Source organism: Harmonia axyridis, chromosome 1 (assembly GCF_914767665.1).
Source record: "Harmonia axyridis chromosome 1, icHarAxyr1.1, whole genome shotgun sequence".
In the NCBI taxonomy this organism is placed as follows: domain Eukaryota; kingdom Metazoa; phylum Arthropoda; class Insecta; order Coleoptera; family Coccinellidae; genus Harmonia; species Harmonia axyridis.
The window spans coordinates 42,440,068-42,464,056 of NC_059501.1; the positions used below are offsets into that span (position 1 = coordinate 42,440,068).

Below are 23,989 nucleotides of genomic sequence, written 5' to 3' on the forward strand. Positions count from 1 at the left end.
GCCATTATCTCGGTCTGTAGAATCGAGGGCTCACTTCCCAGGGCTTTAGAGATCCTCAGTCTAGGTCCATATATCCCAATGCCGGTGTCCTTCTCTGTTTTTGACCCATCTGTAAACCATATGGATGACTTTTTGTCCAGACGATTTATGAAACTTATTGCACTATGACGGTCATTTATAACCGTTTCAAAATCGTAGGTGGTTGGCATAATATCTGATGGTTTTGCGAGGAGGTTTGAATCTAGTTGATTCAGTATCCTCATATGTCCAACCCAGTTCCCAGGAAGGAGCTTTCCATTATGGGAAATTCTTAATGCTTCGAGCAGGCTACATTTCCTCACATGTAGGTGTAAGGGAGGCAAGTCTAGTATAACCTCCAGCGCTGCCGTTGGAGCTGTGCGCATAGCTCCTGTGACACCAATACACGCCAGCCTTTGCAGTTTCTGCAACCTGATGCGTGTGGTGACCTCCTCGGTTTTTGTCCACCATGCTAGAGATGCATAGGTGACAATAGGGCGTACCACCGCTGTGTATAACCACAGTACCATTTTCGGTTTCACTCCCCATGTCTTTCCAAAGAGTCTTTTGCATGCCCACATAGCCGCCGTGGCTCTGGAAAGAGTCTTATCTATATGTTTCCCCCAGTTCAGTTTACTGTCCAGGATAACACCTAGATATTTACACTCACTAGAGAAGTGCAGAGTCTGACCATTTAAGACCAGAGCTCTGAGGTCGAGATTCCTTCTTCTAGTGAACGGGATTATTGATGTTTTCGAGGGGTTGACAGTAAGCCCCTCTTCCCCGCACCAATTTTCAATAATTCTGAGAGCAAGTTGCATTCGGCTACTTATTGGGCCCCCATGCTTGCCTCTAACCATCACCACTATGTCGTCGGCGTAAGCCTGGACGTTAAAGCCGCCTGTTGTAAGCCTCTCCAAGAGGCCATCCATGACCAAGCTCCACAGCAGGGGTGATAGAACCCCTCCCTGAGGGCATCCCCTGCACGTCAGCACAGTCACTTCGGTTTCTCCCAGATAGGCTGTAACACTTCGTCCTTTCAGTCCTTTCGTAGGCTGATATCCACTTAACAGTGGAGGGTTCTATCCCTTTCCTTTTGGCTGCATTGCATATGGAGGTATGTAGGGTATTGTGCATTGCATATGGAGGTATGTAGGGTATTGTCAAAGACCCCTCCGATATCACCGAACATTGCAAGCAGAATCTCCTTTGCGTTGAGGGTGCCTTCCACCTCTCTAAGAAGATTATTTCACTACTTAGAAAACACTTTTGTCAAGAAGTATGTCTTGTTTTTAACTGACTTTGAGCTCCTAACATTTGGCGCCCCGGCAAAATGTCCGGTTTGCCGGTCCTGACATACATTGCAACACTAATGGGTTGCAGGGAATTTTAACTGTAAAATACATCAAATAGGGAATTTCTGATAAATACAAATGACTGACACTTGCTAATGAATGAAAGAAAAGGAAAAAGTACGATTTCCAAGTGTATATAAATATCAAAAAATATTACTTATCTGGTTGATGTTTCGGCAAATATGCAATATGCCATCCACAATCCACATAACCATTGTCAAACAGAAGATTTCCACGTTATTACGTAGGAATCAAAATAGAAAGTAACCCAAGGAGAATGTTCGTCATCAAGGGAAAGTAGCGATATACCGGTTTCACCCTTATTAGGGATCATCAGTACCGCATAACTATACCCAAGATGACAAACAAACGAAATAGCAGGCACCTTATTGAATGCTGGCAGACGCTACTCAGTATGAATTACTGCGTTATGTGGATGGCATATTGCATATTTGCCGAAACATCAACCAGATAAGTAATATCTTTTGATATTTATATACACTTGGAAATCGTACTTTTTCCTTTTTTTTCATTCATTAACAAGTGTCAGTCATTTGTATTTATCTGGTTAATGTTTCGGCAAATATGCAATATGCCATCCACATAACGCAGTAATTCATACTGAGTAGCGTCTGCCAGCATTCAATAAGGTGCCTGCTATTTCGTTTGTTTGTCATCTTGGGTATAGTTATGCGGTACTGATGATCCCTAATAATGGTGAAACCGGTATATTGCTACTTTCCCTTGATGACGAACATTCTCCTTGGGTTACTTTCTATTTTGATTCCTACGTAATAACGTGGAAATCTTCTGTTTGACAATGGTTATGTGGATGGCATATTGCATATTTGCCGAAACATCAACCAGATAAGTAATATCTTTTGATATTTATATACATTTGGAATTCGTACTTTTTCCTTTTCTTTCAGGGAATTTCTGGCATCCATTGAAGGAATTTTCATTTCTAAAGGGTGGGGAATACTACACTCACTGAACTGACTGCACTACACCACTAACCAGAGATAACATCACCATCTTAGAATATAGAATAGAAGACTCGGATGTAGATGAAGGTCCAACAATACTTGAGGCTCCAGAAATTAAATATACAGAATCATGATCCATTAGAGCATTTCGAGGGTCTGGTCACTATTGCATTATAATTTTTCACCTAAAAAAAAACAAACATGTTTATTTCAGTTAAAATGTGGAAAATGGTTGTCAATATAATTTACTTACATATTTTTCCTACAACTGCTATGGAAAGTAGCGTATTCTTCAAAACTTACTCAATTTCAAAACTATGTATTGCTCATACTGTGGGAAATATTATTCCCTACGGCACTTTGCCCACACCTCGCTTGGTAGACCAATGAAATTGGGCTTTTGAGTCGTTTCTATGGAAACGCAATAAATTAGCACATACTGTCAACGAAGGCCATTTTGATTTGAATCAAGTCCTTCACTTGAATTATTGAAATTTGTGCAGTTGTAGGAAAAGTATAGTGTGCAACACGTGGAGATAGTCCTTTTATCGTTCGTGTGCTTGCGGCACTCGCCTTTCAGGATTTCATACTATTAAACGATCTATTACAATTATTGGCACAGCAATAGGATGTAGTCTCACTTTAGCCTTTGAAGTTCGATCAAAACAATCATCATCAAAATGACGAGAGCATAAATAACTTTGAGTTGTAGGAACAAATTCAAGCCCATTTATGGAATGAATCCATTCCGCTCTCTTTTTATCTTTTGGAGATCTAGAGCGTGAAAATAACATATTTTTACACTAATAATTGATCATTATTTTTGCTTTGAGTTCCTATACTCAATATTTACTTACAGTCCATTCAGGAATTATTGACATCCCGGGTGGCTTTGGAAAATCGAAATTAAGTTGGTAGTGGCTCATTCAGTAACTTTTTGAATTGCAGATTTCGGGTTGGCATTGGAAATGCCATTGACACTTGACAGGAGATTAGATTTCAGTTTGTTTATATCGAAGAAATTTTGAAACTTAAAAAGTTGTATCAATTTCAAACACACATTGATTAGTCTATTTGAGTATTTCTCACAGTACTGTTTGAAAAAAGAAGAAGGCAAGTCATTACAACCTGGATTATTAGTGGAGGAAAACCTGTGCAATACGATTTCACCTTCAAAGAATCATTGAATGATTTGATTGTTACCAAAACCCGAGCCAAAAGCAACCAATATATCAGCCTAGATGAAATTTGACCAAAAAGCATCTGGATTTTAATCAATCAAAGACAACATTACATAAACTTAATTGGTTACAAGTTCAAAACAGTTAATAAAATGAAAATTCTTATTGATAAACAGAAAAATATAATAAGTTGAGTACGATTTTATGGTGAATACAGAGAATATTTGCAACAAAATGTGAAATTCATTCATCTGGAGGAAACTTGGTTATTTGAAAATGCCAGCATTATTCAACAGTGGACTCTAGAAAGAAAACGAAATGTTTTTCAAGTATATTCAAGGGTAAAAGTAGAAGGAGCACTATTTTGAATACTGGATATTTGGATTTTTACCTGGATGTTTTGTTTTGACAGTGGTGATCATGAGGATTATATAAATCTATGAAGAGAGAGTTATTTTATAATTGGATTGCTAAACAAAGTCTTGGCATTGCATCTATAGTTTATTTATATTCTATATTGAAATTAAGTATTGTTATATCTGTTGTTTGTTCTTCAATGAGTAATCCAAAAATCTAATAAATTCCAATTGCTTTAAAGAATTTTTACTGAGTATTTAATCGAAAAATATATTCAGAAGAGTAACTTCTTCACCTCTTACCCACTTGAAGAATGCAATAAAATTTTAAAATTCACAAATTAAAAATAATTTCATGCAAAAATGCTTTTAGTGTGTGAGTTAAGGCTGTTATGGGCAAAATAATTTATGTAATTCAATAGAAACTAGTATAAAAGCATTTCAATAAAAAACAGAAAACTCGAGTACAAATAGTACCTATATTTTTCATACAAGTTTAATCAATCATTGATGTCATGAACAGTTTCAATAAATAGTAACTTTAGAAAGTAATTTACACATCGGCTGATAAATTGGTTCCAATTTTGAAAGTTATAGTACAACTGTGATGTCAAAATTTTTCATATACTAAATGGATTCTTTGAATTTTATTTCTATCTTATTATGATATGGCTCTTCCATTCACTAAGCTACACTCTTTAAATTTATTTTTCTTCACCAGTTTAGACACCACAGTTAAAATTATCTATGAGTTATTTGATAAGAATTTTGCAAGCAGGTTGGTATCCAGTGTCCATCAGTAATGCAACAATTTTTGAAGAGCCTTTGGTGAAAAGGAATATGCATATTTTAATGATCTTCAATGGGATCTTTCATGGGAAACTCTTAAATGAATAGATATCTCTTCATTGAATTTCCTCGAAATGAGATAGCATTTCACTATATTTTTACGTTATATAATCTGAATTTCAATTTATGAAATCATGATTGTATGCATCCCTTCGTAATAATCGTAATTTCGAAAATTCAAGATCTTTCGGATACATAAATGATGAAAATAATTTAAACTGGTTATTTCTATGATGAACCATAGCAATTTTTAGTGATATTTTTGTAACCAGAAATAAAGCCGCGACTAGACGTTCATGGCCTACTTCGATGTCAATAATTCCTGAATGGACTGTACACAATAACGCAACTAGCTAGTATTTTGATGAGAATGAAGAAATAATAAACCTGAAAAATGTAATAACAAAAAAAACCCTATGATACGCCTATGGGATTTGTCGGTTAACTTTGACAGCACGAAACGACTGAGAATTGAATCACGGAAGGCCTGTAATGGCCGATTTCCGTTCAGCAATTTTAACGAAGCCTTATGTTTCTTCCTGGCGAATCAAGATAAGCGCTACGCCACCTGGTGACAATCAGAGTAACTAGAAATGTTGACATGGTTTGCCTCAGAGGTAGTCAGTCCTTTTCATTCCTCTGAGGTTCTAGCATTTTGCTTTGTTTTTGTGTGATATTCTACAAATATTTATATATTTTTTGAATCATTTCAATAGTTCTGAGTCGTTCGAATCGCTATTGTTCAGTTCCTCAGTGTTCTTCCTGGGAAAAAAAGGTCAAATATCAAGTTCCATGCTTTCCCTCAAACTGGTAATAAATATCGTGTTTGGATGGAAGGGAAACTGGGGAGTAAAGTGCTGATGGATCGACAAAAGCTTGGCAACTGAAATTCAAAATCGATAAACCAGTGACAAGAAATATGAAAGTATGTTCCCTGCATTTTAGCGATGATGATTATTTTTATCGAGGTAAGCACTGATAGCACATGAAATTTTAGATTATATTTATGGGGATAATAATAATAATCGTTTACAGATTCCAGTTCTACACAGAAAGAATGTTTGAAAAAGCCTTCCAGAAATCTTTCTGTTGGATCCACTACCAGAAAGGAAGAATCTGAATGTTCTAGTAGTAGATCTGAAAGATTGAATCAAAGAAATATCAACAAAGAAAAACTTATTGCTGAAGAATGCTCTTGTGAAGAAATCGAACCTGCTCTACAATCTACTTCCCAAGATGAAATCGAAGCTGTACAAGGTCTATTACAGCTTCTTCAGGGTCAGCCTGATTATAATGGGCCTAAAACTTTCAAGGATTTCGAAGTGCAAGTGAATACTCCTAAAGTATCTTCTTTGTGTGACCTGATAACAACAGATAGTGCACTGAACAGTTTTACTGGTCTCAATAGTATGAAACTATAAGATACAATAGTAGAAGCAGTACAATCTATTTACAGTGATCAAAGATCAGATCGTTTAACAATCAAGCAGTGTATTGTTTTAGTTTTAATAAAATTGAAATGTGATCTTTCATATGTAACATTATCTGTTTTATTTGGCATTTCACAAGAATTGTGCCAAAGATACATTGTCTTCAAATCTAAGGTACCTTTACACAATATTGGAAAAATTCCTCAGAAATATTTGGACATGTACTCTGAAATTCTATATATTTTTTTTCAGGGCACACTGATGATACTTCTCTATCACATTTTAATTATTTTAAAATAGTCGTATAATATGCCGAACATATTTTCAAAATAAATACATTTCATAAGTGAAATATTTTCAATTGATCTCTCATTATTTTTTGGTGATTCATTAGTCAAGCAATAATTTAATTCGATAAATAGGTATCGAAATTGTGTTATCTCTTAATAAATAAATTAAAATGGATATGCGACTTTCTGTGATATTCCTAAAAATATTCAATACATTAGCATTTGTAATATTTTGTTGGGACTGTATAATTGAAGGGTAATGTGAAATGATCAATTCGGATAAGTGAAAAAACCTTTCAACTAAAGTTTATTAGTCATGCAAATGACATGTAACATTTTTATTATGTGACCAGCATTTAAAACTTCTTCACCTTCATAAACACTTCTAGAAGTATATGTACCTTTAAGATACCCAAAGTATTCTTCTAAACTCAGTCTTGCCATTTGGACCTAAAAAAGGTACTATTAGAATCCTGTAGTATAATAATGTTGATTCAACCGTTCACATATTATATGCAAAAGGTTGTTATTCGTCATTTTTCGAAGTCTTCCATCCTTGCATAACTTTCAATATCACTAGATTGAACTGAAACAAATGATGATACCTACCGCCTTTACCTAAAATGAAAATATTATATACACAGTAACACACTTATTCACTATAGAAGTCCGAAAAGTTTTTATATTTATTGTAAAATCCAATTTAAATAGAGCAAATACACACACAACTAATACAACAAAACACTCCAATGTCAACATTTATAGTTCTACGTCTGCTCACCTTGGCGCTGCATTCTTATTTTCAGATGCCTATTTTATCACAGATTAGTCTGTGATTCTATATTCTAAGATCACCATAGACAAACTAGAGAACTAGTTTATCTATTGACCAAAGAAAAACTAATCTAGTTTATCTATTATTATTATTAACATAACCTATCTCTGACAGCAACTGACAGTAAATGTCAGTGCTGTCAGTTATCAGTTGCACTAGCTGAACTAGCTCTAGCACAGTAACGACAGTAACATTCCATTTACTAATATAATATTATTGTCATTAGTAGGAAACAGTTAGTTCTTAATCTGCACCCTGACGATTGATTTAATCCATTTGTACTTTTATTTTATGCTCTTCAGAAAGAAATGAATTTCAGGAGCTATCAACTCCATAACAATATATAGTCCAATGTGCAAGGTTCAGGCGAACTGAATCAGTTTTTTCATTAAGTAACATTTGACTATCCAAGTCAAAAATGTTTGAAGGTTGCTGCGGATGCTGCAGTGCTTTTCGGCCCAGATATAAACGATTGGTTGACAATATCTTTCCTGTATACCCTCAAGATGGACTGGTTAAATCTAATATGGAGAAACTTACCTTTTATGCCCTTAGTTCCCCAGAAAAGTTGGATAGAATTGGGGAATACTTGTATCAGAGGGGAGCCAGAGATATTTATAGAAAAAAATACGGGTAAGTAGCAAATTTCAAGGAGTAACCTCGTAATAAAGTTTCCAGTTCGGCATTATATTCAGACGCAGAAAGCGAATGGCGGTATTCCAACATTACACAAGAAAAGTAAGTAAACAATTAGAATCCCACCCAGATGTGAGACCTGTCAATAACCTAAATGACTGATTTATAGTCCCTCGGCTTAATACAAAAAATGCCGAGACTGATCTCCAATATGTCAACACAATTTGCGAGTAATCAACTACTCAAGTATACCACCTGGCATCGGGCTGTTTGCTAAGCTAATATACGCCCTGGCTTAGGGTATCTTCAAAGTGACATCTACATTGTTGAATTTTCTCGTCAAATTAAGGTCTGATTTTTGTAGTATTGGCATTATTCTGTATTTCTCCTTATGCCTAATTTATTCGAAACATAGGGTATTCTATGTGGCTTCTCATAGATCATTGACTTTAAATGACCTTAGAGAAAATAGTCCACTAATGTTGGGTCAGAAGATCGAAGTGGCCATGCCATTGGTCCACCTCGTCCAATCCATGTATTAGGTTATGAGCTATCAAAATAATTCCTGAGTTCTAATGAGGAATGAGGTGGTGCTCCATCATGTTGGAAAATGACCCCTTCATTATTTTTCAGATTCGTTGTCATCGCTATGGAGGCTATGGATCAACTTCTCATGGCATGTCATGCTCCGACACTCAATTTGTTTGTCGAGAGTTTTCTGAAAATGATACAAAAGCTACTCGAATCAACCGAACCAGAACTACAAATTCTAGCAACACAGTCTGTGAGTGTGTAATAGAAATTTTTTTTAATATTCTCAATGAAACTATTGGATTAGGGAAGAGTGCAAAATATTTATTAGTGTCTATTTTGTTTCTTGAGGTTGGAAAATTATATTGAATAAAATTATAAAAGACGAAGGACTTAGGGTACATCTCGCATCTAATCTATTTTAAAGATTTCTAATTGAAGTGTAGCTCGTGAATTATTTGCTTAGGAGGTCCTTGAAAGCTTTTTCACACAAAAGATGGCGATCTGTAATTTTTTGAAATATGTATATAGTTATTATCCAAATATCTCCAGTTTTCTACGATTACATAGAGTTAAATATCAAAAATAAAAGTACAGATTGGTCAGATTTTTATTATTCGGTACTACATCTCCTGAGTTGTTTGATATGGAGAAAAAGTTATATGCATCTCTCGATCTCTTATTTCAAAAAACATTAATATATAGATCAATGGAGCAGATAAATTGTGGTCGTTTACAGAGCTATTTGTGACTATTCTTGAAATATTGTTCTTGGTAAAATATGAATCTGCATTAAAAAAACAGGAGTTCCCATTTGAAATTCTGCTATAAGTGGACTTCCCTCTCAAAACCATTAACCTTTTATTTAAAACATTTTTTCGTAAGATTTTTCCTTTCGAGATTTTTTTATTGATTCAACTGGAAAAAAATCATCCGTATACCATTGTAAACTTGGAAAATGAGCTACTATATTAGAAAAACCAGAATAAACTCACTTTTTATATTCCACTAGCTGCCCACCCTTCGCACGACCGGATTTAATAATAAAAAAATTCGACAAAATATATTATGGAATAAAATAACGCCTTCAATTCAATCATCTACTTTCTATCAGACAACCGAAAATACATCCTTCGAAGTGTCAAATTTTACTCTTTGATTGTTCGCTTGGTCGGCAGAAAAAGGAAAGCCTTTTTCTTTTCCGTACGTTTTTTTGGAAAATATTTTATTGAATAAACCTTCACATGACGGTAATGAACACAACAAAAAACGAATTATCCAATTTGGTGCAGTCGTGATGTCCTCACATAATAGAGAATTATTGCAACGCACAAATGAGAGATTTTTTATTACAGGATCTCTTAAATAATTGTCTAAATCTCAAATACAGGCGACCAACTTTTATTTGAGGATCCTTTATTTTGACAGATATCTGTTTATGCCGAATATTCACCGTAATTATTCAACAAGAACTATCATATACATATTTATATCTGTATAGAACGAATTTCACAAGAACTTGTACGATTCCCAAAAGCAGATCATATTTAATTTAATGAATCTACTAAAAGAATTAAAAAATGATACTGATAAATCCTGAATTTTTTTAAGAATGAGAATTTACCTATACATATAATGTGGTATTGTTATAGAATGCTATTCATTTTTTATACTGAATATTATTTTTTTTTATATTGAATATAAGTAAATGAATAATTCATTCTGTGAATACTCCAGATAGGAAAATCAGCTGTTATATATATATATATATATATATATATATATATCTATTTTTTTTTTTATATATATATATATATATATATATATATATCTATTTTTTTTTTTATATATATATATATATATATCATCATCAGGATGCTCAACCATAGCGGGTACGAAATATCTGGCTCGCCATAACAATATGGGGAAGGTTGTACACCAGCTGTTGTGTCTTCAGAAAGACCTCATCCAGCACTTCACACCACACCACGTGTACACTCCAAAAACTGTACTGGAAAACCACCATTCCAAAGTTCACTGGGAACTAAAGCTCATAACGGATAGAAGGGTTGAGCATAACTGTCCAGATATGGTGGTGTGGGACAAATTGAACAAAACCGCCACCATAATAGACTTCGCGGTTCCCCAAGACAACAACTTGGCGAAGACCTACGCGGAAAAGATCTGGAAATATGAGGCACTAGCACATCAGATTAAAGATATGTGGAAGCTTAAAAGCGTAATAATTAAGCCCCTGGTCATAACTGTAAATGGTCTCGTCCACCGTAAGAGCACTCAACATCTCAAAGAGCTAAATCTACCTAAGAACACAATCACATGGATGCAGAAGGCTGTGATTTTGGGAACCGTGAATATCTTACGGAAGGTCGTATACCCCCATTAACCAAAAAGAGGGTTATCCTTGATGCCTTGGCGTCCGGATAACTCTACGAAACCCACTAATAAGTGTGAATTATAAATATATATATATACAGGGTGTTTCATCATAAACTGGACAAACATATATATTCGTGTAGAGGACATCGGGAGAATCATTTTTGCCTTATACAATATATCCCGTTTTCGACGCATAAGCGAGATACAGGGTGTTAAACGTCAATTTTGAGCAAGATTCTTATGGGTGTGGTCAGTTTTGTATAACACTCAAAGAAACGGTTTTTGGTCAAATCTCAGTATTTTTGGGTCCTCTATTCAGAAAAGTTGATGAAATCGGAAAAAAGAATTACAAAATGGCGGAAAACCTGCAACGTTCCTAATTTTTTTTCCGGTGGTCAAATTGAATTCAAATTTCTGAATGAACACAATTTTCTAAGAATTTCTGTGCAAAAATTTTTTCAAAAATCGAACACAAATTTTTTTTTACATGTCTACAGCGATAAAAAAATTTCACCCGAAATGGATGAAATTTTGTACAATTGTACTCCTTCAATTATCAATCACGAATATGAAAACAGAATTGTAAAATATCAAACGGTTTCGTTTCTACAGCCATTCAAATGTTTCGTTCAAACCTCCAAAAAAAAATTAGAATGGCTTCTTAGAGTCAAAATTATTAAATTATTGCTATTTCCAAATATTCCGGATGCTAAAATGTATTTATACAAAAAAAATTCGGTGAAACTTAGTTGGGAGTCGAACCCTCGATTCCAACGTAAGTATTAATGAAGAAATTAAGACAGTTCTAAGGATATTAATATTCGTTGCTAAGCAACGGAAGTTCGTTGCTCATAGAATTCTACTAGTTATTTGAATTTCACTGAATACAATTTCGCAAGTATCGTGACACGAATTTGTTTGGAAACGAAAATGAAATATTCTCTTTTGGAAAAAAATTATATTGTGCAGGCTTATTATGAAGCGAATTGCTCAGGCAGAAAAGCAAGGGAAATTTTTACTCCAGCAGATTTCCAAGCAGAAATTTGCCAAACTTCAAAACTTTTTATGAAACAGTACGCAAATTACGTGAAGAAGGAAGGGTGCACCGGAAAAAGAAGGAAACAATAAGAACAAACGATGATCGCATCCTTAATTTAGTAGGAGATAACCCAATGATTTCAACAAGAACCCTTTCGAACCACCCTTCAGTGAATAAAAGTAAAACCACTGTTTGGAGAGTACTCAAAAAGAACAGCTTCCATCCGTTCCATTTCCAACTTTGCCAAACTCTAGAAGACGGTGATTTTCATAGAAGAAACGAATTCTGTCAGTTTATTTTGAGAAGAGTAGGAACGTGGAAATAGGGATTTTCTCCATCAAATTTTATTCACGGATGAAGCTACTTTTCATAGGGATGGTTTCTTCAACAGAAAAAATAATATTTTATGGCATAGAGAAAATCCGCATGCCACGGTATCAAAAAATAGCCAGAAGAGGTTTTCAGTTAATGGGAATAAAAGATAAATTCATTATCGGACCATACATTCTTCCTCAAACATTGACTGGAAACGGCTATTATCACTTCCTGACGGAGATTCTGCCAGATCTTCTTGAAGATATTCAGCTGAGTCAGATTCAGGGCATTTGGTACCAGCATGATGGTTGCCCTGCCCACACAACTCGTGATGTAAGAGGGTATCTAGATGAAGAATACCCACGCCGATGGATTGGCCGATTAGGACCTATCGCATGGCCTCCTCGTTCGCCGGATCTCACACCACTTGATTTTTATTTCTGGGGACATCTCAAAAGTCTTGTTTATGATAAGAGAGCTCCAGTAAACTCAAAGGAAGAACGTATTCAACGAATTGAATCAGCTGCCGAGGAGATCCGGCAAAACCCCGAAATGATACGTTCAGCGGTCGATAGTGTTGCGAAAAGGGCGAGAATGTGTATTCTTAAAAATGGAAACATCTTCGAAAACGATTTATAAATTGATTTTTTCACTAACTTTTTTTTTTGTGCTTATAAAATGTAGAATTATTAGTAAAAAGTTCAGGTTTATTCCTTGAAAAATTCGTTTGATAATAAGCATGAACCATGACTTTTTTCCAAAAGAGAATATTTCATTTTCGTTTCCAAACAAATTCGTGTCACGATACTTGCGAAATTATATTCAGTGAAATTCAAATAACCAGTAGAATTCTATGAGCAACGAACTTCCGTTGCTTAGCAACGAATATTAATATCCTTAGAACTGTCCTAATTTCTTCATTAATACTTACGTTGGAATCGAGGGTTCGACTCCCAACTAAGTTTCACCGAATTTTTTTTGTATAAATAAATTTTAGCATCCGGAATATTTGGAAATAGCAATAATTTAATAATTTTGACTCTAAGAAGCCATTCTAAATTTTTTTTGGAGGTTTGAACGAAACATTTGAATGGCTGTAGAAACGAAACCGTTTGATATTTTACAATTCTGTTTTCATATTCGTGATTGATAATTGAAGGAGTACAATTGTACAAAATTTCATCCATTTCGGGTGAAATTTTTTTATCGCTGTAGACATGTAAAAAAAAATTTGTGTTCGATTTTTGAAAAAATTTTTGCACCGAAATTCTTAGAAAATTGTGTTCATTCAGAAACTAAAATTCAATTTGACCACCGGAAAAAAAAAATTAGGAACGTTGAAGGTTTTCCGCCATTTTGTAATTCTTTTTTCCGATTTCATCAACTTTTCTGAATAGAGGACCCAAAAATACTGAGATTTGACCAAAAACCGTTTCTTTGAGTGTTATACAAAACTGACCACACCCATAAGAATCTTGCTCAAAATTGACGTTTAACACCCTGTATCTCGCTTATGCTTCGAAAACGGGATATATTGTATAAGGCAAAAATGATTCTCCCGATGTCCTCTACACGAATATATATGTTTGTCCAGTTTATGATGAAACACCCTGTATATAGTCAATAGGATTTTGCCTTATTTGAACGTGTCAGGTTTCTAATGATGTTGTTTATTTCATATGAAAATATTTAATTACACGATGCGAAAAAACTCTCCTTCTCCAGTGAAAATAATCAATTTGATAGTTTACAATATAAAAAATTAATTAAAATTGAGCCTTCGATTTCTCGTCAAATTACAATGTTGCTCAAGATGTTCAAAATACTTGTGTGTTTACTGGTTAGATTTTGTTTAAGATAATTTTGGCGACTGGGCATGGGTCTCTTTTCCTTTTTCTTCCTTGAGGTGGTGCTATATAAAGAATTGGCCAATCAACCATCAATAAAATTTTCATTTGATCTGTCAAAAGTTGATCCACTTTTAATTTAACCTCAAAACGATATTGACGGAAAGACGACGTCAGCACCATAAGAAACGATGCGGAAATCAAGTGAAAAGAGACCAAATACCATTAAACTCCAAGAAGGCTGGTCCATTCAAAAGTCGTCACCTCAATCTTGTATTCCAGTAGACAAAGAACCTTTGAAAACTAACGTTTTGGTAGAAAACTAATTAGGTTAGAAGTTATGAGCAAAAAACCGAAAATGTTGAGCTTCTTCGGCCCTGCGAAGGGTTAGCACAGGGTGCGCGTGTTTTATAACTTGACAGAGTCATCCCGCAGCACCCCCAAACAACCTCTAGAAGTTTCATTAAATTCGGAATTTTTCTAGGTAAAATGTATATATCTACTTGACCATTAAGGTTTTTCAAGAATAAGCGAACACACCAGTGTTTTAGACATCTTACTATTACTTTTTCACAACACCAAATCTGAGATCGTCATTTATTTCTATCATATTTATCATCAATTCATGCCAATAATATTACTAGAACCCAAATTATTTAAATTATGGTACCGAAATGTAATTGCATATGGTGCACAAGAGAAATATTATTAAAAGGATGAAAAACTAAGGACTTAATTTTTGTTTTTTTATTTCATAAAAGAGATGATTCTGCTGATTTATGTATTTTTCATAATAGAAAAATTAAATTAAATACCACCATTCTCAAGCTAAGTAACAAGACAAGATGCAGCCGCCTGGCACAAATCTACAATCAAACGGAACAATCAGTCAGAAAATATTTGAAATATATTTCAATAATTAAGATTTTCAAAGTCCACGTTTTGTAGAACCGAAAACAGCATACTAATTCATATAAGCATGAAATTTAAAATGGGGAAGATAATGATGAATAACGAAAAATTTTTATGTGTAAGATGATTGATTAGCTATTAGTGAAAAATTATTTTTTTTTTCAGTTCGTAAAGTTCGCAAATATTGAAGAAGATACACCTTCTTATCACAGACGATACGATTTTTTTGTCAGTAAGTTCTCAGCAATGTGTCATAGTGGCGAGGGAGAAAAAAAGAATAAAATACGGATAGCTGGTATCAAAGGTTTGCAAGCGGTAGTCCGAAAAACAGTATCTGATGAACTGGTTGAAAATATTTGGGAACCCATACATATGGATAAAATCGTACCTAGTTTATTGTTCAATATGCAGGTACCTAATGTATATTGAGAAAATAAATCATTAATTCGCTAATTTAATGCTACTTTTAGGAATCAGGTTTTCATTCCAACGAAACACCCAATGAAGATCCTACAGAAGATGAAGATAATCCTCCAATGCTAGCTGAAACATGTATGAGAGAACTTGTGGGAAGGGCATCTTTTGGTCATATAAGAACAGTACTGAAGCCAGTTTTGAGGTTTGTATCTACAGGGTGATTTATTGGTAAATGGGCGGAAGCTAAGGGTAGAGGACACTGAGGTGAGTCAGAGTAAACTACATTTGATTGGTCTATCTCTCTTTAGAATGATGATACAGAGTGTTTTATTGATTTTGTCAATTTCTTCAATTCTATTAATTCACCCAATTATGAACCACCCTATATATTTTTATGATATTTGGTACATTTATTCTCTGCAACAACTATTTTATACAGACAATTTTTTTCGAGGTCTGGCCTAGGAAAAATTGATAAATAAGATTCAACCCAAAACGGCACCCTGTATATCAAAATTCCTCCAATTGGATAGAATATTCGAATTAAGGAGAAAAAACTGAAGGGAGCCTTGTATTTCTCGAACTTCTGCATTTCTGTGCTCTTTTATTAGACAAGTTCTTGATTTTCTCATCATTTCTTGATTATTTATCGATTTGTTGCAAGCGCCCCCGATTCTCAGAAGAAGTTGCATTATATCATTTATTAATATCGATTAAACTTTTGATTTTAAGAAACCCAAACAAAATAATCAATAGGAATTGAGTAGGGACTACTTGCAGGCCAATTATGAGCTCCATTCCTACCTATCCAACGATTCGGAAAATTTTCTTTTTCACTGATTACTTGAAATCATCACAGATTTATCCGAATAATATAAATCTGTTCATTTGTTATGTTTCAAGTTTGTGACCCAAAAAATAAGAGGGTAAATACTGAATAAAATTCAATTATTTTTAAATTTTGGTTACAGGTTTGACAAGATATTCGATATTAAAATCGCATGCGGAAGTTCGAAAAATATGTGGTTCCCTTTAGTTCATTTTCTTCCTTTATTCGAACATATTATTTATGTCCATATGAGTAAACGTACTTCTGAATTGTCTGCAAAAATTCTCATTTTACGAGAAAAATTCTGATTAAAATTTTGTGAAAACTCGACAGCAGAAAGTTTGTGGGTTCCAGACTCTGACTGACCGGATGATTTCACGTCAAAATATTATTTTGAACCCTAAATCAACTGTTTTCACCGAAATTATTCGATTTATTTACGTTCGTTCGTATTTTGTCTACATCTTGTTATCTACATCTGTGATATTGATAAGTACTAGCCTAAGGCTTACCACACACGAAAATACACCCCGGGAAAAGAATGGCATCAGTGAGTGATGAATTATCAAAATTTCTGAAGAATGAATTTTCCGCACAAACCTCCACAATCAAAGAAGAGTTGGCGAAGCTGAGAGAGGAAATCAAGCAGATTAGATCGACTACAGGTGAAAGAGTGCAGTTGTGCGAGGAAAGAGTGAATAGAGTTGAAGAGGAGCTTCTTGAATTTAAACGTCATTCTATAAAGAATAATATCATTATAACAGGATTGGAATTAAATGACTCAAACCTTGTACATTCTGTAATTTCACAGCTGAACTCCCTTCTAAACATTAACTTGGTAGAATTTGAAGTAAACAACATATATAGACTCAGTAAAAACAACTCTGTGATAAAGATTGAATTTTTGTCATTCTTGGCCAAATCAAAAGTGATTAACAACCGGCGAAAACTAAAAGGTACTCGCATCTATATCAGCGAAGATCTTTGTCAGGAGGACCGAAGCGACTTCAGATTTCTGAGACAACAACTATCCATAGCCAGAGCTAAGAACTACAGAGCTTATATACGATCCAGATTTTTATACGTCAATGGGGAGAAGTACTCCATAGAACAGCTGAAGGGGGAAGATAATTTGGATAGATCACCTAAGACCAGTAAAGACTTCATCGAGGAACCTGCTACTCTATCTAGTAAAAATCTTGATTTGGTGAACAGTGCTCCTGGTAGTCCCGCACCCATTGCGCGTTTCAAACAAATGCTTACTGAGCACGACCATTTGCAGACTGAAGAACAATCGAAATTAAACAAGGAAATATCGACGTTGAATCTTGTGCTGAATAAGACGAAGGACTTTGAGGATCTGGGAAGAACGAGATCACAGTCTTCAGGATCGTCGGGTCCTATAAGGAGGGATCAGAGAGCAGGAAACCTGGGAAGCAAGACAAAGAGGGGTGGCTAAGACAGTTTGGAGAGAGAGATAAGTTTTGTCTTCTTAGTTTTTAGTTTTTTTTATTTGTAGAATTTTCAGTAGGGGTAATTGCTTTCGTTTGCTATTAGATTGTAGTTTTGAGGATTTTTTTGTTGTTTTTTTTTTTTTTGCATTGTTAATATGGACCAATTTTTGAGGGACTTTAAAGTGAATTTATATGAAACCAAAATTTTGGATCAGATTGGCGAATTGAATGATCATGTGGATGAAAGGGATAAATTTAAGATAATACATAATAATATTAGAAGTATTGAGAAGAATTTTGAAGAATTTACAATATTATTGAGAGAATATTCTGAAAACTTTCATGTGATTTTGTTGACGGAAACTTTCAAAATTCCAGATCTGGATCTTTTCAAAATAGCAGGGTATACATGTATTTACAACAACGGAAGCTATAATAAGAATGATGGAATTATTGTATATATTAGAGAAGACCTAGAATACAACTATAGGGTAATTTCTATAGGGGAAGTTAGGGCCATTGAATTGGACGTTAAGCTTACTGATAAAACCATTAAAATCACAGGGATGTATCGATCGCCTCAATTATGCGTAGAAAAATTCAATAAAGACTTGTTTGATTATATTGAAGAGAGCAAAACATTCGATTATCACATTTTAGTAGGTGACATGAACATCAATCTCTTATCGCACCATCAATGTGTTGAGGAATATGTGAATCTTTTGAATTATTTTGGATATAAATCTTATATTAACGATGTTACGAGACCATCCAGTGGTAGTTGTTTAGACCATTTTTTTCCTGAGTTGTCGTAGACCAGTAGTCGATCAGAATAAAGGGTTCATTATTCGTACAAATATAACTGATCATTACACAACAGTATTATGCCTCGACTTCGAAAATACACCAAAGAAGAAAGCTGACCACTATAGAACCTATATAAATTATTCGGAACTTAGAAAAAACTTGAAACATATTGATTGGAATGAACTCAGTAGGAACAAGGGTGTCAACTCCTTCACAGAATGTTTTCTCAATGAAATTAATTATAATATAGAAAAAAATACAACTAAAGTTAAATCAACGTACAGAAAATCAGGGAAGGAAAGGTGGATCACTGCAGGCCTTTTGAAGGCGATAAATATCAAAAACAACTTATATAAAGAAATGATGAAAGATCAATCCAATAATTCATTAAGGCTAAAATATACACAATACCGTAATATTCTGCAGAAGCTGATAAGAGAGGCAAAAAAAGGTTACATTAATAACATGATAAACAGAGCATCCAAAGCTAAGTCACTGTGGGCGTGTGTAGATGATATATGTGGGAGATCGAGACCTAAAACAGAAATAAATTCAATTAGAGACTCAAGCGGACAGGAGCTGATGGATAAGGAGAAAATAGTGGAAGAGTTCAGTAGGTATTATAGCGAAATTGGGAAAAAATTGGCTGAAGGAATAGAAGAGGTCCAAGATGGTGGGAGCGAATATTATTGTAATGAAACGTTATTTTTCTTTCCTACTTGTACGAATGAAGTGAAGGGAATGATTAGGCAACTGAAAAGCGATGGAGCCCCTGGAGAGGACGGCATACAAACGGAGCTACTGAAAAATAATCAAGATGAAATAGCGGAACCTCTAATGTTGCTGGTGAACCGATGCTTTGAATCGGGAGAATTTCCAAGTATTCTCAAAACTGGTATAATCAAACCATTGTTCAAGTCAGGGGATACAACAAATATAACTAATTACAGACCTATTTGTCTCACATCTAACGTAGCTAAAATAATAGAAAAAATACTTAAAGTTCGAATAGTAAATTTTTTAGAGAAAAATAGGATTTTATCAGACAATCAATTCGCCTTCAGATCTGGCAAGTCTGCAGAGGAAGCGATTAGAAGAGTTGTAGAGAGGGTATACAGTTGGTTGGATAACGGCAGGGTGGGTTTGTGCGTTTTTATAGACCTCGCGAAAGCTTTTGACACAGTGTCACATAGGAAACTGATTCGAAAACTTCATCAATGCGGCTTTCGAGGAAAGGCATATGATCTAATTGAAAGTTATTTGTCCGATAGAACACAATACGTTAAATTGAATGAATTTGTTAGTGAGAAGAAAAAGGTTGAATATGGGATACCGCAAGGGACAGTGTTGGGACCAATTTTATTCATAATTTACATGAACGGTCTACTTTTAATGAATAAGAAAGGGGAGGTCATCAGCTTCGCAGACGATACTGCCGTATTGTATGAGGGTGATACATGGGAAGAGTTGAAATTGGAAGTTGAGAGGGATCTCCTAAGGATAAAAAATTGGTTGCAGCAAAATAAGTTAACTATCAACACAGAAAAAACGAAATACCTACTGTTTGCATCTTATAGTTCAGGTCTTCCACAAATGGGCAATCTCAAAGTTGACAACAATACTTCAATCCCTGAGGCAGAACATATCAGGTACCTGGGGGTAACAATTGACAGGCACCTAAAATGGGACAAACATATCACTACGGTAGTGACAAAACTGAGATATCTACTTCCGAAATTCAGGTGTCTCAAGAAATATCTAGATGTGACAAATCTAAGAGTAATTTACCTGTCGCTTTGTCAATCCCATATTAAGTATGGAATAATTGGTTGGGGCGGAGCATACAAAACTCACATGAAAAGGGTAGAAGTCATCCAGAAGTGGCTATTACGGGTTGTCTACGGCAAACCTCTTCTGTTTCCATCCGATGGTTTGTATAACATCTCCAGAATCATGAATCCACATCAACTGTTCGCACTGGATATGCTGCTTGCTATATATATGAAAAGGATAAATATCTTGAAAAGTGATTATAACTATGAGACGAGAAATAAGAAAAACCAGTATCTTGTTCCTAGAGCCGAAAAACGTATAGGACAAAGATGTTGCACTTACCTTGAACCCCGTATTCATTCCACCATTCCTAGAAAACTGAAGGAAATTAAGAGTTTTTATGCGTACAAAAGAGAAATGAAAAATTGGATAATGGAAAAGGGAAGAGCTTACTTTGCTTCGCTTATCAATCCCTAGTTGATGAGGCCTAATTTCAATAAATTATTATGTACATCCCAGTCACATGAGCGTTCAATCCTTTTATATGGAACATCCATCCTTTGAAATGTTAAGCGAATGATAGTTTAATTTAGTTATGTCAAGAGTTAGAAAAGAGAGTTTCTTTTTTTTTGTGTTTATTTTTTCTGTTTGGAAATGTAATACTTTGGACGTATGGATTCTGTAATTTTTCAGTTAAAATGTAAATCACGTACAGGTTATACCTCCGTGTGGAACGTTTATACTGTATCTATTTCAGAATAAACTATATTATTATTATTATATTATCAAAATTTAATGTACAGGATGTTTTTTTTGGGTTGAATCTTATCTATCAATTTTTCCTGGACAGACCTGAAAAAAATTCAGATACAGTAGACTCGCAATAACGTGAACTTGCGATACCGTGAATGGCTCTATAACGTGAACAGAAATTCTGATCCATTGACTACTCTGTAACGTGAACATCGCAGAAATTCGGTAACATGAACAGAGACAGATAATCTAATTTTTTCGCTTACGAACACGTTCAGACTTGTTTGCATAGTCATAATACATTTAGTATCTCAGATTTATTGAAACAGTGAATATCGTACTTTGCGTTTACGGAATATCAGAGTGTAACGATGCCTCCGAAGTGTTTAACTCTATTTGAGAAAGCGAATATATTAGACGAACACAAAAAAGGTCTAAGTGTAACTGCTTTGTCTGTGAAATATGGCGTAGCAAAATCAACGATTTGTTCCATAAAGAAGAAGGCTGAAAAAATAAAGGACTCTGTCAATAAAACCTTGAAACCTAGCAAGAAGCGAACGTTGAGAAGACCGGAAAATCCAAAAATGGAAAGAAAATTATACAAATGGTTCCTAAATCAGAGGAAACATAATGTTCCTGTCACAGGAGATATGATTAAACACATGGCATCAAAATTACATGAAGAATTTAAAGAAACCAATAATTTCAATGCCAGTGATGGTTGGCTACAGCGATTTAAAATTCGACATGGCGTTAGATTTTTAAAAATTACTGGCGAAAAGCTATCATCGCAGCCAGAATTAGTCGATCCTTTCAAGCAGAAGCTGAAGAATTTAATTCAAGAACATCACCTAAGTAACCATCAAATATACAATGCAGATGAAACAGGCCTTTTTTGGAAACTTCTCCCTGACAAAACATTTGTTGCCCTTTCTGAAAAAGCAGCTCCTGGATTGAAGATGGCTAAGCAACGTATTACTTTATTGGGGTGCGTGAATGCTAATGGTTCGCATAAGTTGACGCCTTTATTAATAGGTAAAGCAGCGAAGCCAAGATGTTTTAAAAATTTTAAAAATCCGTTCATCTACAAGCACTCAAAAAATGCTTGGATGACGATAGACATCTTGAAGACATGGTTTTTTCATCATTTTATTCCAGAGGTGAGTGACATGTAATTTTTTTACGTTTCGTATAACATAATGATATCAAACTCAAATTTCAGGTCAGATCCTTTCTGCGAGGTCAAAAACTGCCTCAAAAAGCAATTCTCATTTTGGATAATGCTCCTTGTCATCCGCCGGCTGAGGAATTACGAAGTTCAGATGGAATAATTTTCACTGTTTATATGCCGCCCAACGTGACTCCTTTGATCCAACCCATGGATCAGAATATCCTACGTTTAACAAAACTACATTACAGAAGGAGCTTATTGAGTCAAATTGTGAGTCAAAAGGAAAACATAACCGATGCTCTGAAACGACTTACTTTAAAAGATTGTGTGGCTCATTTACAAGTTGCATGGATCAAATTGGATGCAGAGATGATTTCAAAGTGTTGGAAAAATTTGTTTGATCGCACTGAAGATTTCACTGATGAGGATAATATACCTTTGAGTATGTTACAAGAAATGCTCAATAGAGAAAAAGTTGTTGTGAAAGATACAATATCACTCTTAATGGAACTTCAACCGGTAAGTAAAATCAGCATACATTTTCATTTCCTTCAAATTTTCTATATTTTAGCATGATTATAATGAAAAAGAAATTGAACGGTGGAATTGCGATGAGCTAGATATGAATGATGAAAATATTCCAGAAAACAGCGACGATGAAGATAACGATGTCGATATTGTAAGGCCCAAAGTTCCACATTTCGAAGCAGTGAAATCAATTTCCACTGTTATTTATTGGGCTGAAGAAAATTTTATGGAAATACAAGACATAATAACTTTGAAACGCCTGCAAGAAAAAGCTGTACTGGAAAATTTGAAGAGTAAACAAATTCAAACCAAAATTACACAATATTTCAAGTGTTAAAATAAATGAATTATTATAAAATACGTCACAAAATTTGCACATTGCCCTACCCCCCTTAAGATGAACACTTCCGATAACTCGAACACCCTTGATACATTTTGTGTTCACAGTATCGCGAGTCTACTGTACTATGTTTGTATAAAGTAGTTGTTGGATGTTGCAAAGAATAAACATACCAAATATCATGAAAATATATTGTGTGGTTCGAAACACTCTGTATCTTGATAATAAAAAGAGATAGAACATTCAAATATAGGTTCTTCTGACTCACCTCGGTATCCTCTATCTTCTGCCCATTTACCAATGAATCACCCAGTATATTATCTAAAAAGTTACTCTTTTTTTTGACAGAAAATAGAACCTCCTGTGAAATAAATAATTTCACCAAAAATCGCATATATCAAATATACAAATTGGGGATGATATCTACCCCCGAAGATGAATGCGATTCCGCTGAATTTCGGTTACGACACTGGATTGAATCACATATTTGGTAAACATCTAACATGGGGCGGTACAAGCAAATAATAATAATAATAAAATGGTTTATTCTGTAAGCTACAGGGTATAAACATATAGTCACAGAGGCGTGAGCCTGTACGTGACTTCTGGTCGTTTGTTGTGTGTTTTTCTCATTGAGATGCGTCATATTAATGAAAGAAAAGTCTAAAATCTCGGTGATCAACGACGAGGGGATTACAATTGATCACCGAGTTTTCTGGGCGTGCTATTGCACGCCCAGAAAACTTTTCTTACAAAATTGCAATTGTTCCGTTGGTTGTGTGGCACGCAGACCGGTCTTGTTGAAAATAAATGTCGTCCACATTAATATCTTTAATTCTAACTAGGAAAATTATGAATCATAGCTCGGTAGCGCAATACATTCACCGTAATAGTTGACCATCCTCATTTTTTGAACATTTTACATCCAATCACACCATCA

At 34.6% G+C, this 23,989-nt stretch overlaps 2 protein-coding genes across 2 annotated transcripts in view; both read left to right on the top strand.

Annotated features, from left to right (window-relative positions):
• The first annotated feature begins 7,422 nt into the window (after window positions 1-7,422).
• The window catches only part of LOC123688884 (protein EFR3 homolog cmp44E), a 31,476-nt gene continuing 14,909 nt past the window's right edge, over window positions 7,423-23,989 (top strand). Inside the window, exons 1-4 of the mRNA XM_045627621.1 lie at window positions 7,423-7,933; window positions 8,570-8,720; window positions 15,143-15,388; window positions 15,448-15,596. Coding sequence (XP_045483577.1) covers window positions 7,719-7,933; window positions 8,570-8,720; window positions 15,143-15,388; window positions 15,448-15,596 — 761 coding nt within the window. The 5' untranslated portion in view covers window positions 7,423-7,718. The remainder of the gene's footprint in view (window positions 7,934-8,569; window positions 8,721-15,142; window positions 15,389-15,447; window positions 15,597-23,989) is intronic.
• Window positions 21,306-23,067, top strand: LOC123688886 (jerky protein homolog-like). The gene is made up of 3 exons (XM_045627623.1): window positions 21,306-22,170; window positions 22,233-22,700; window positions 22,753-23,067. Exons 1-3 carry the CDS (start codon window positions 21,382-21,384, stop codon window positions 23,044-23,046), a joined length of 1,551 nt encoding a protein of 516 aa, XP_045483579.1. The 5' UTR covers window positions 21,306-21,381; the 3' UTR covers window positions 23,047-23,067.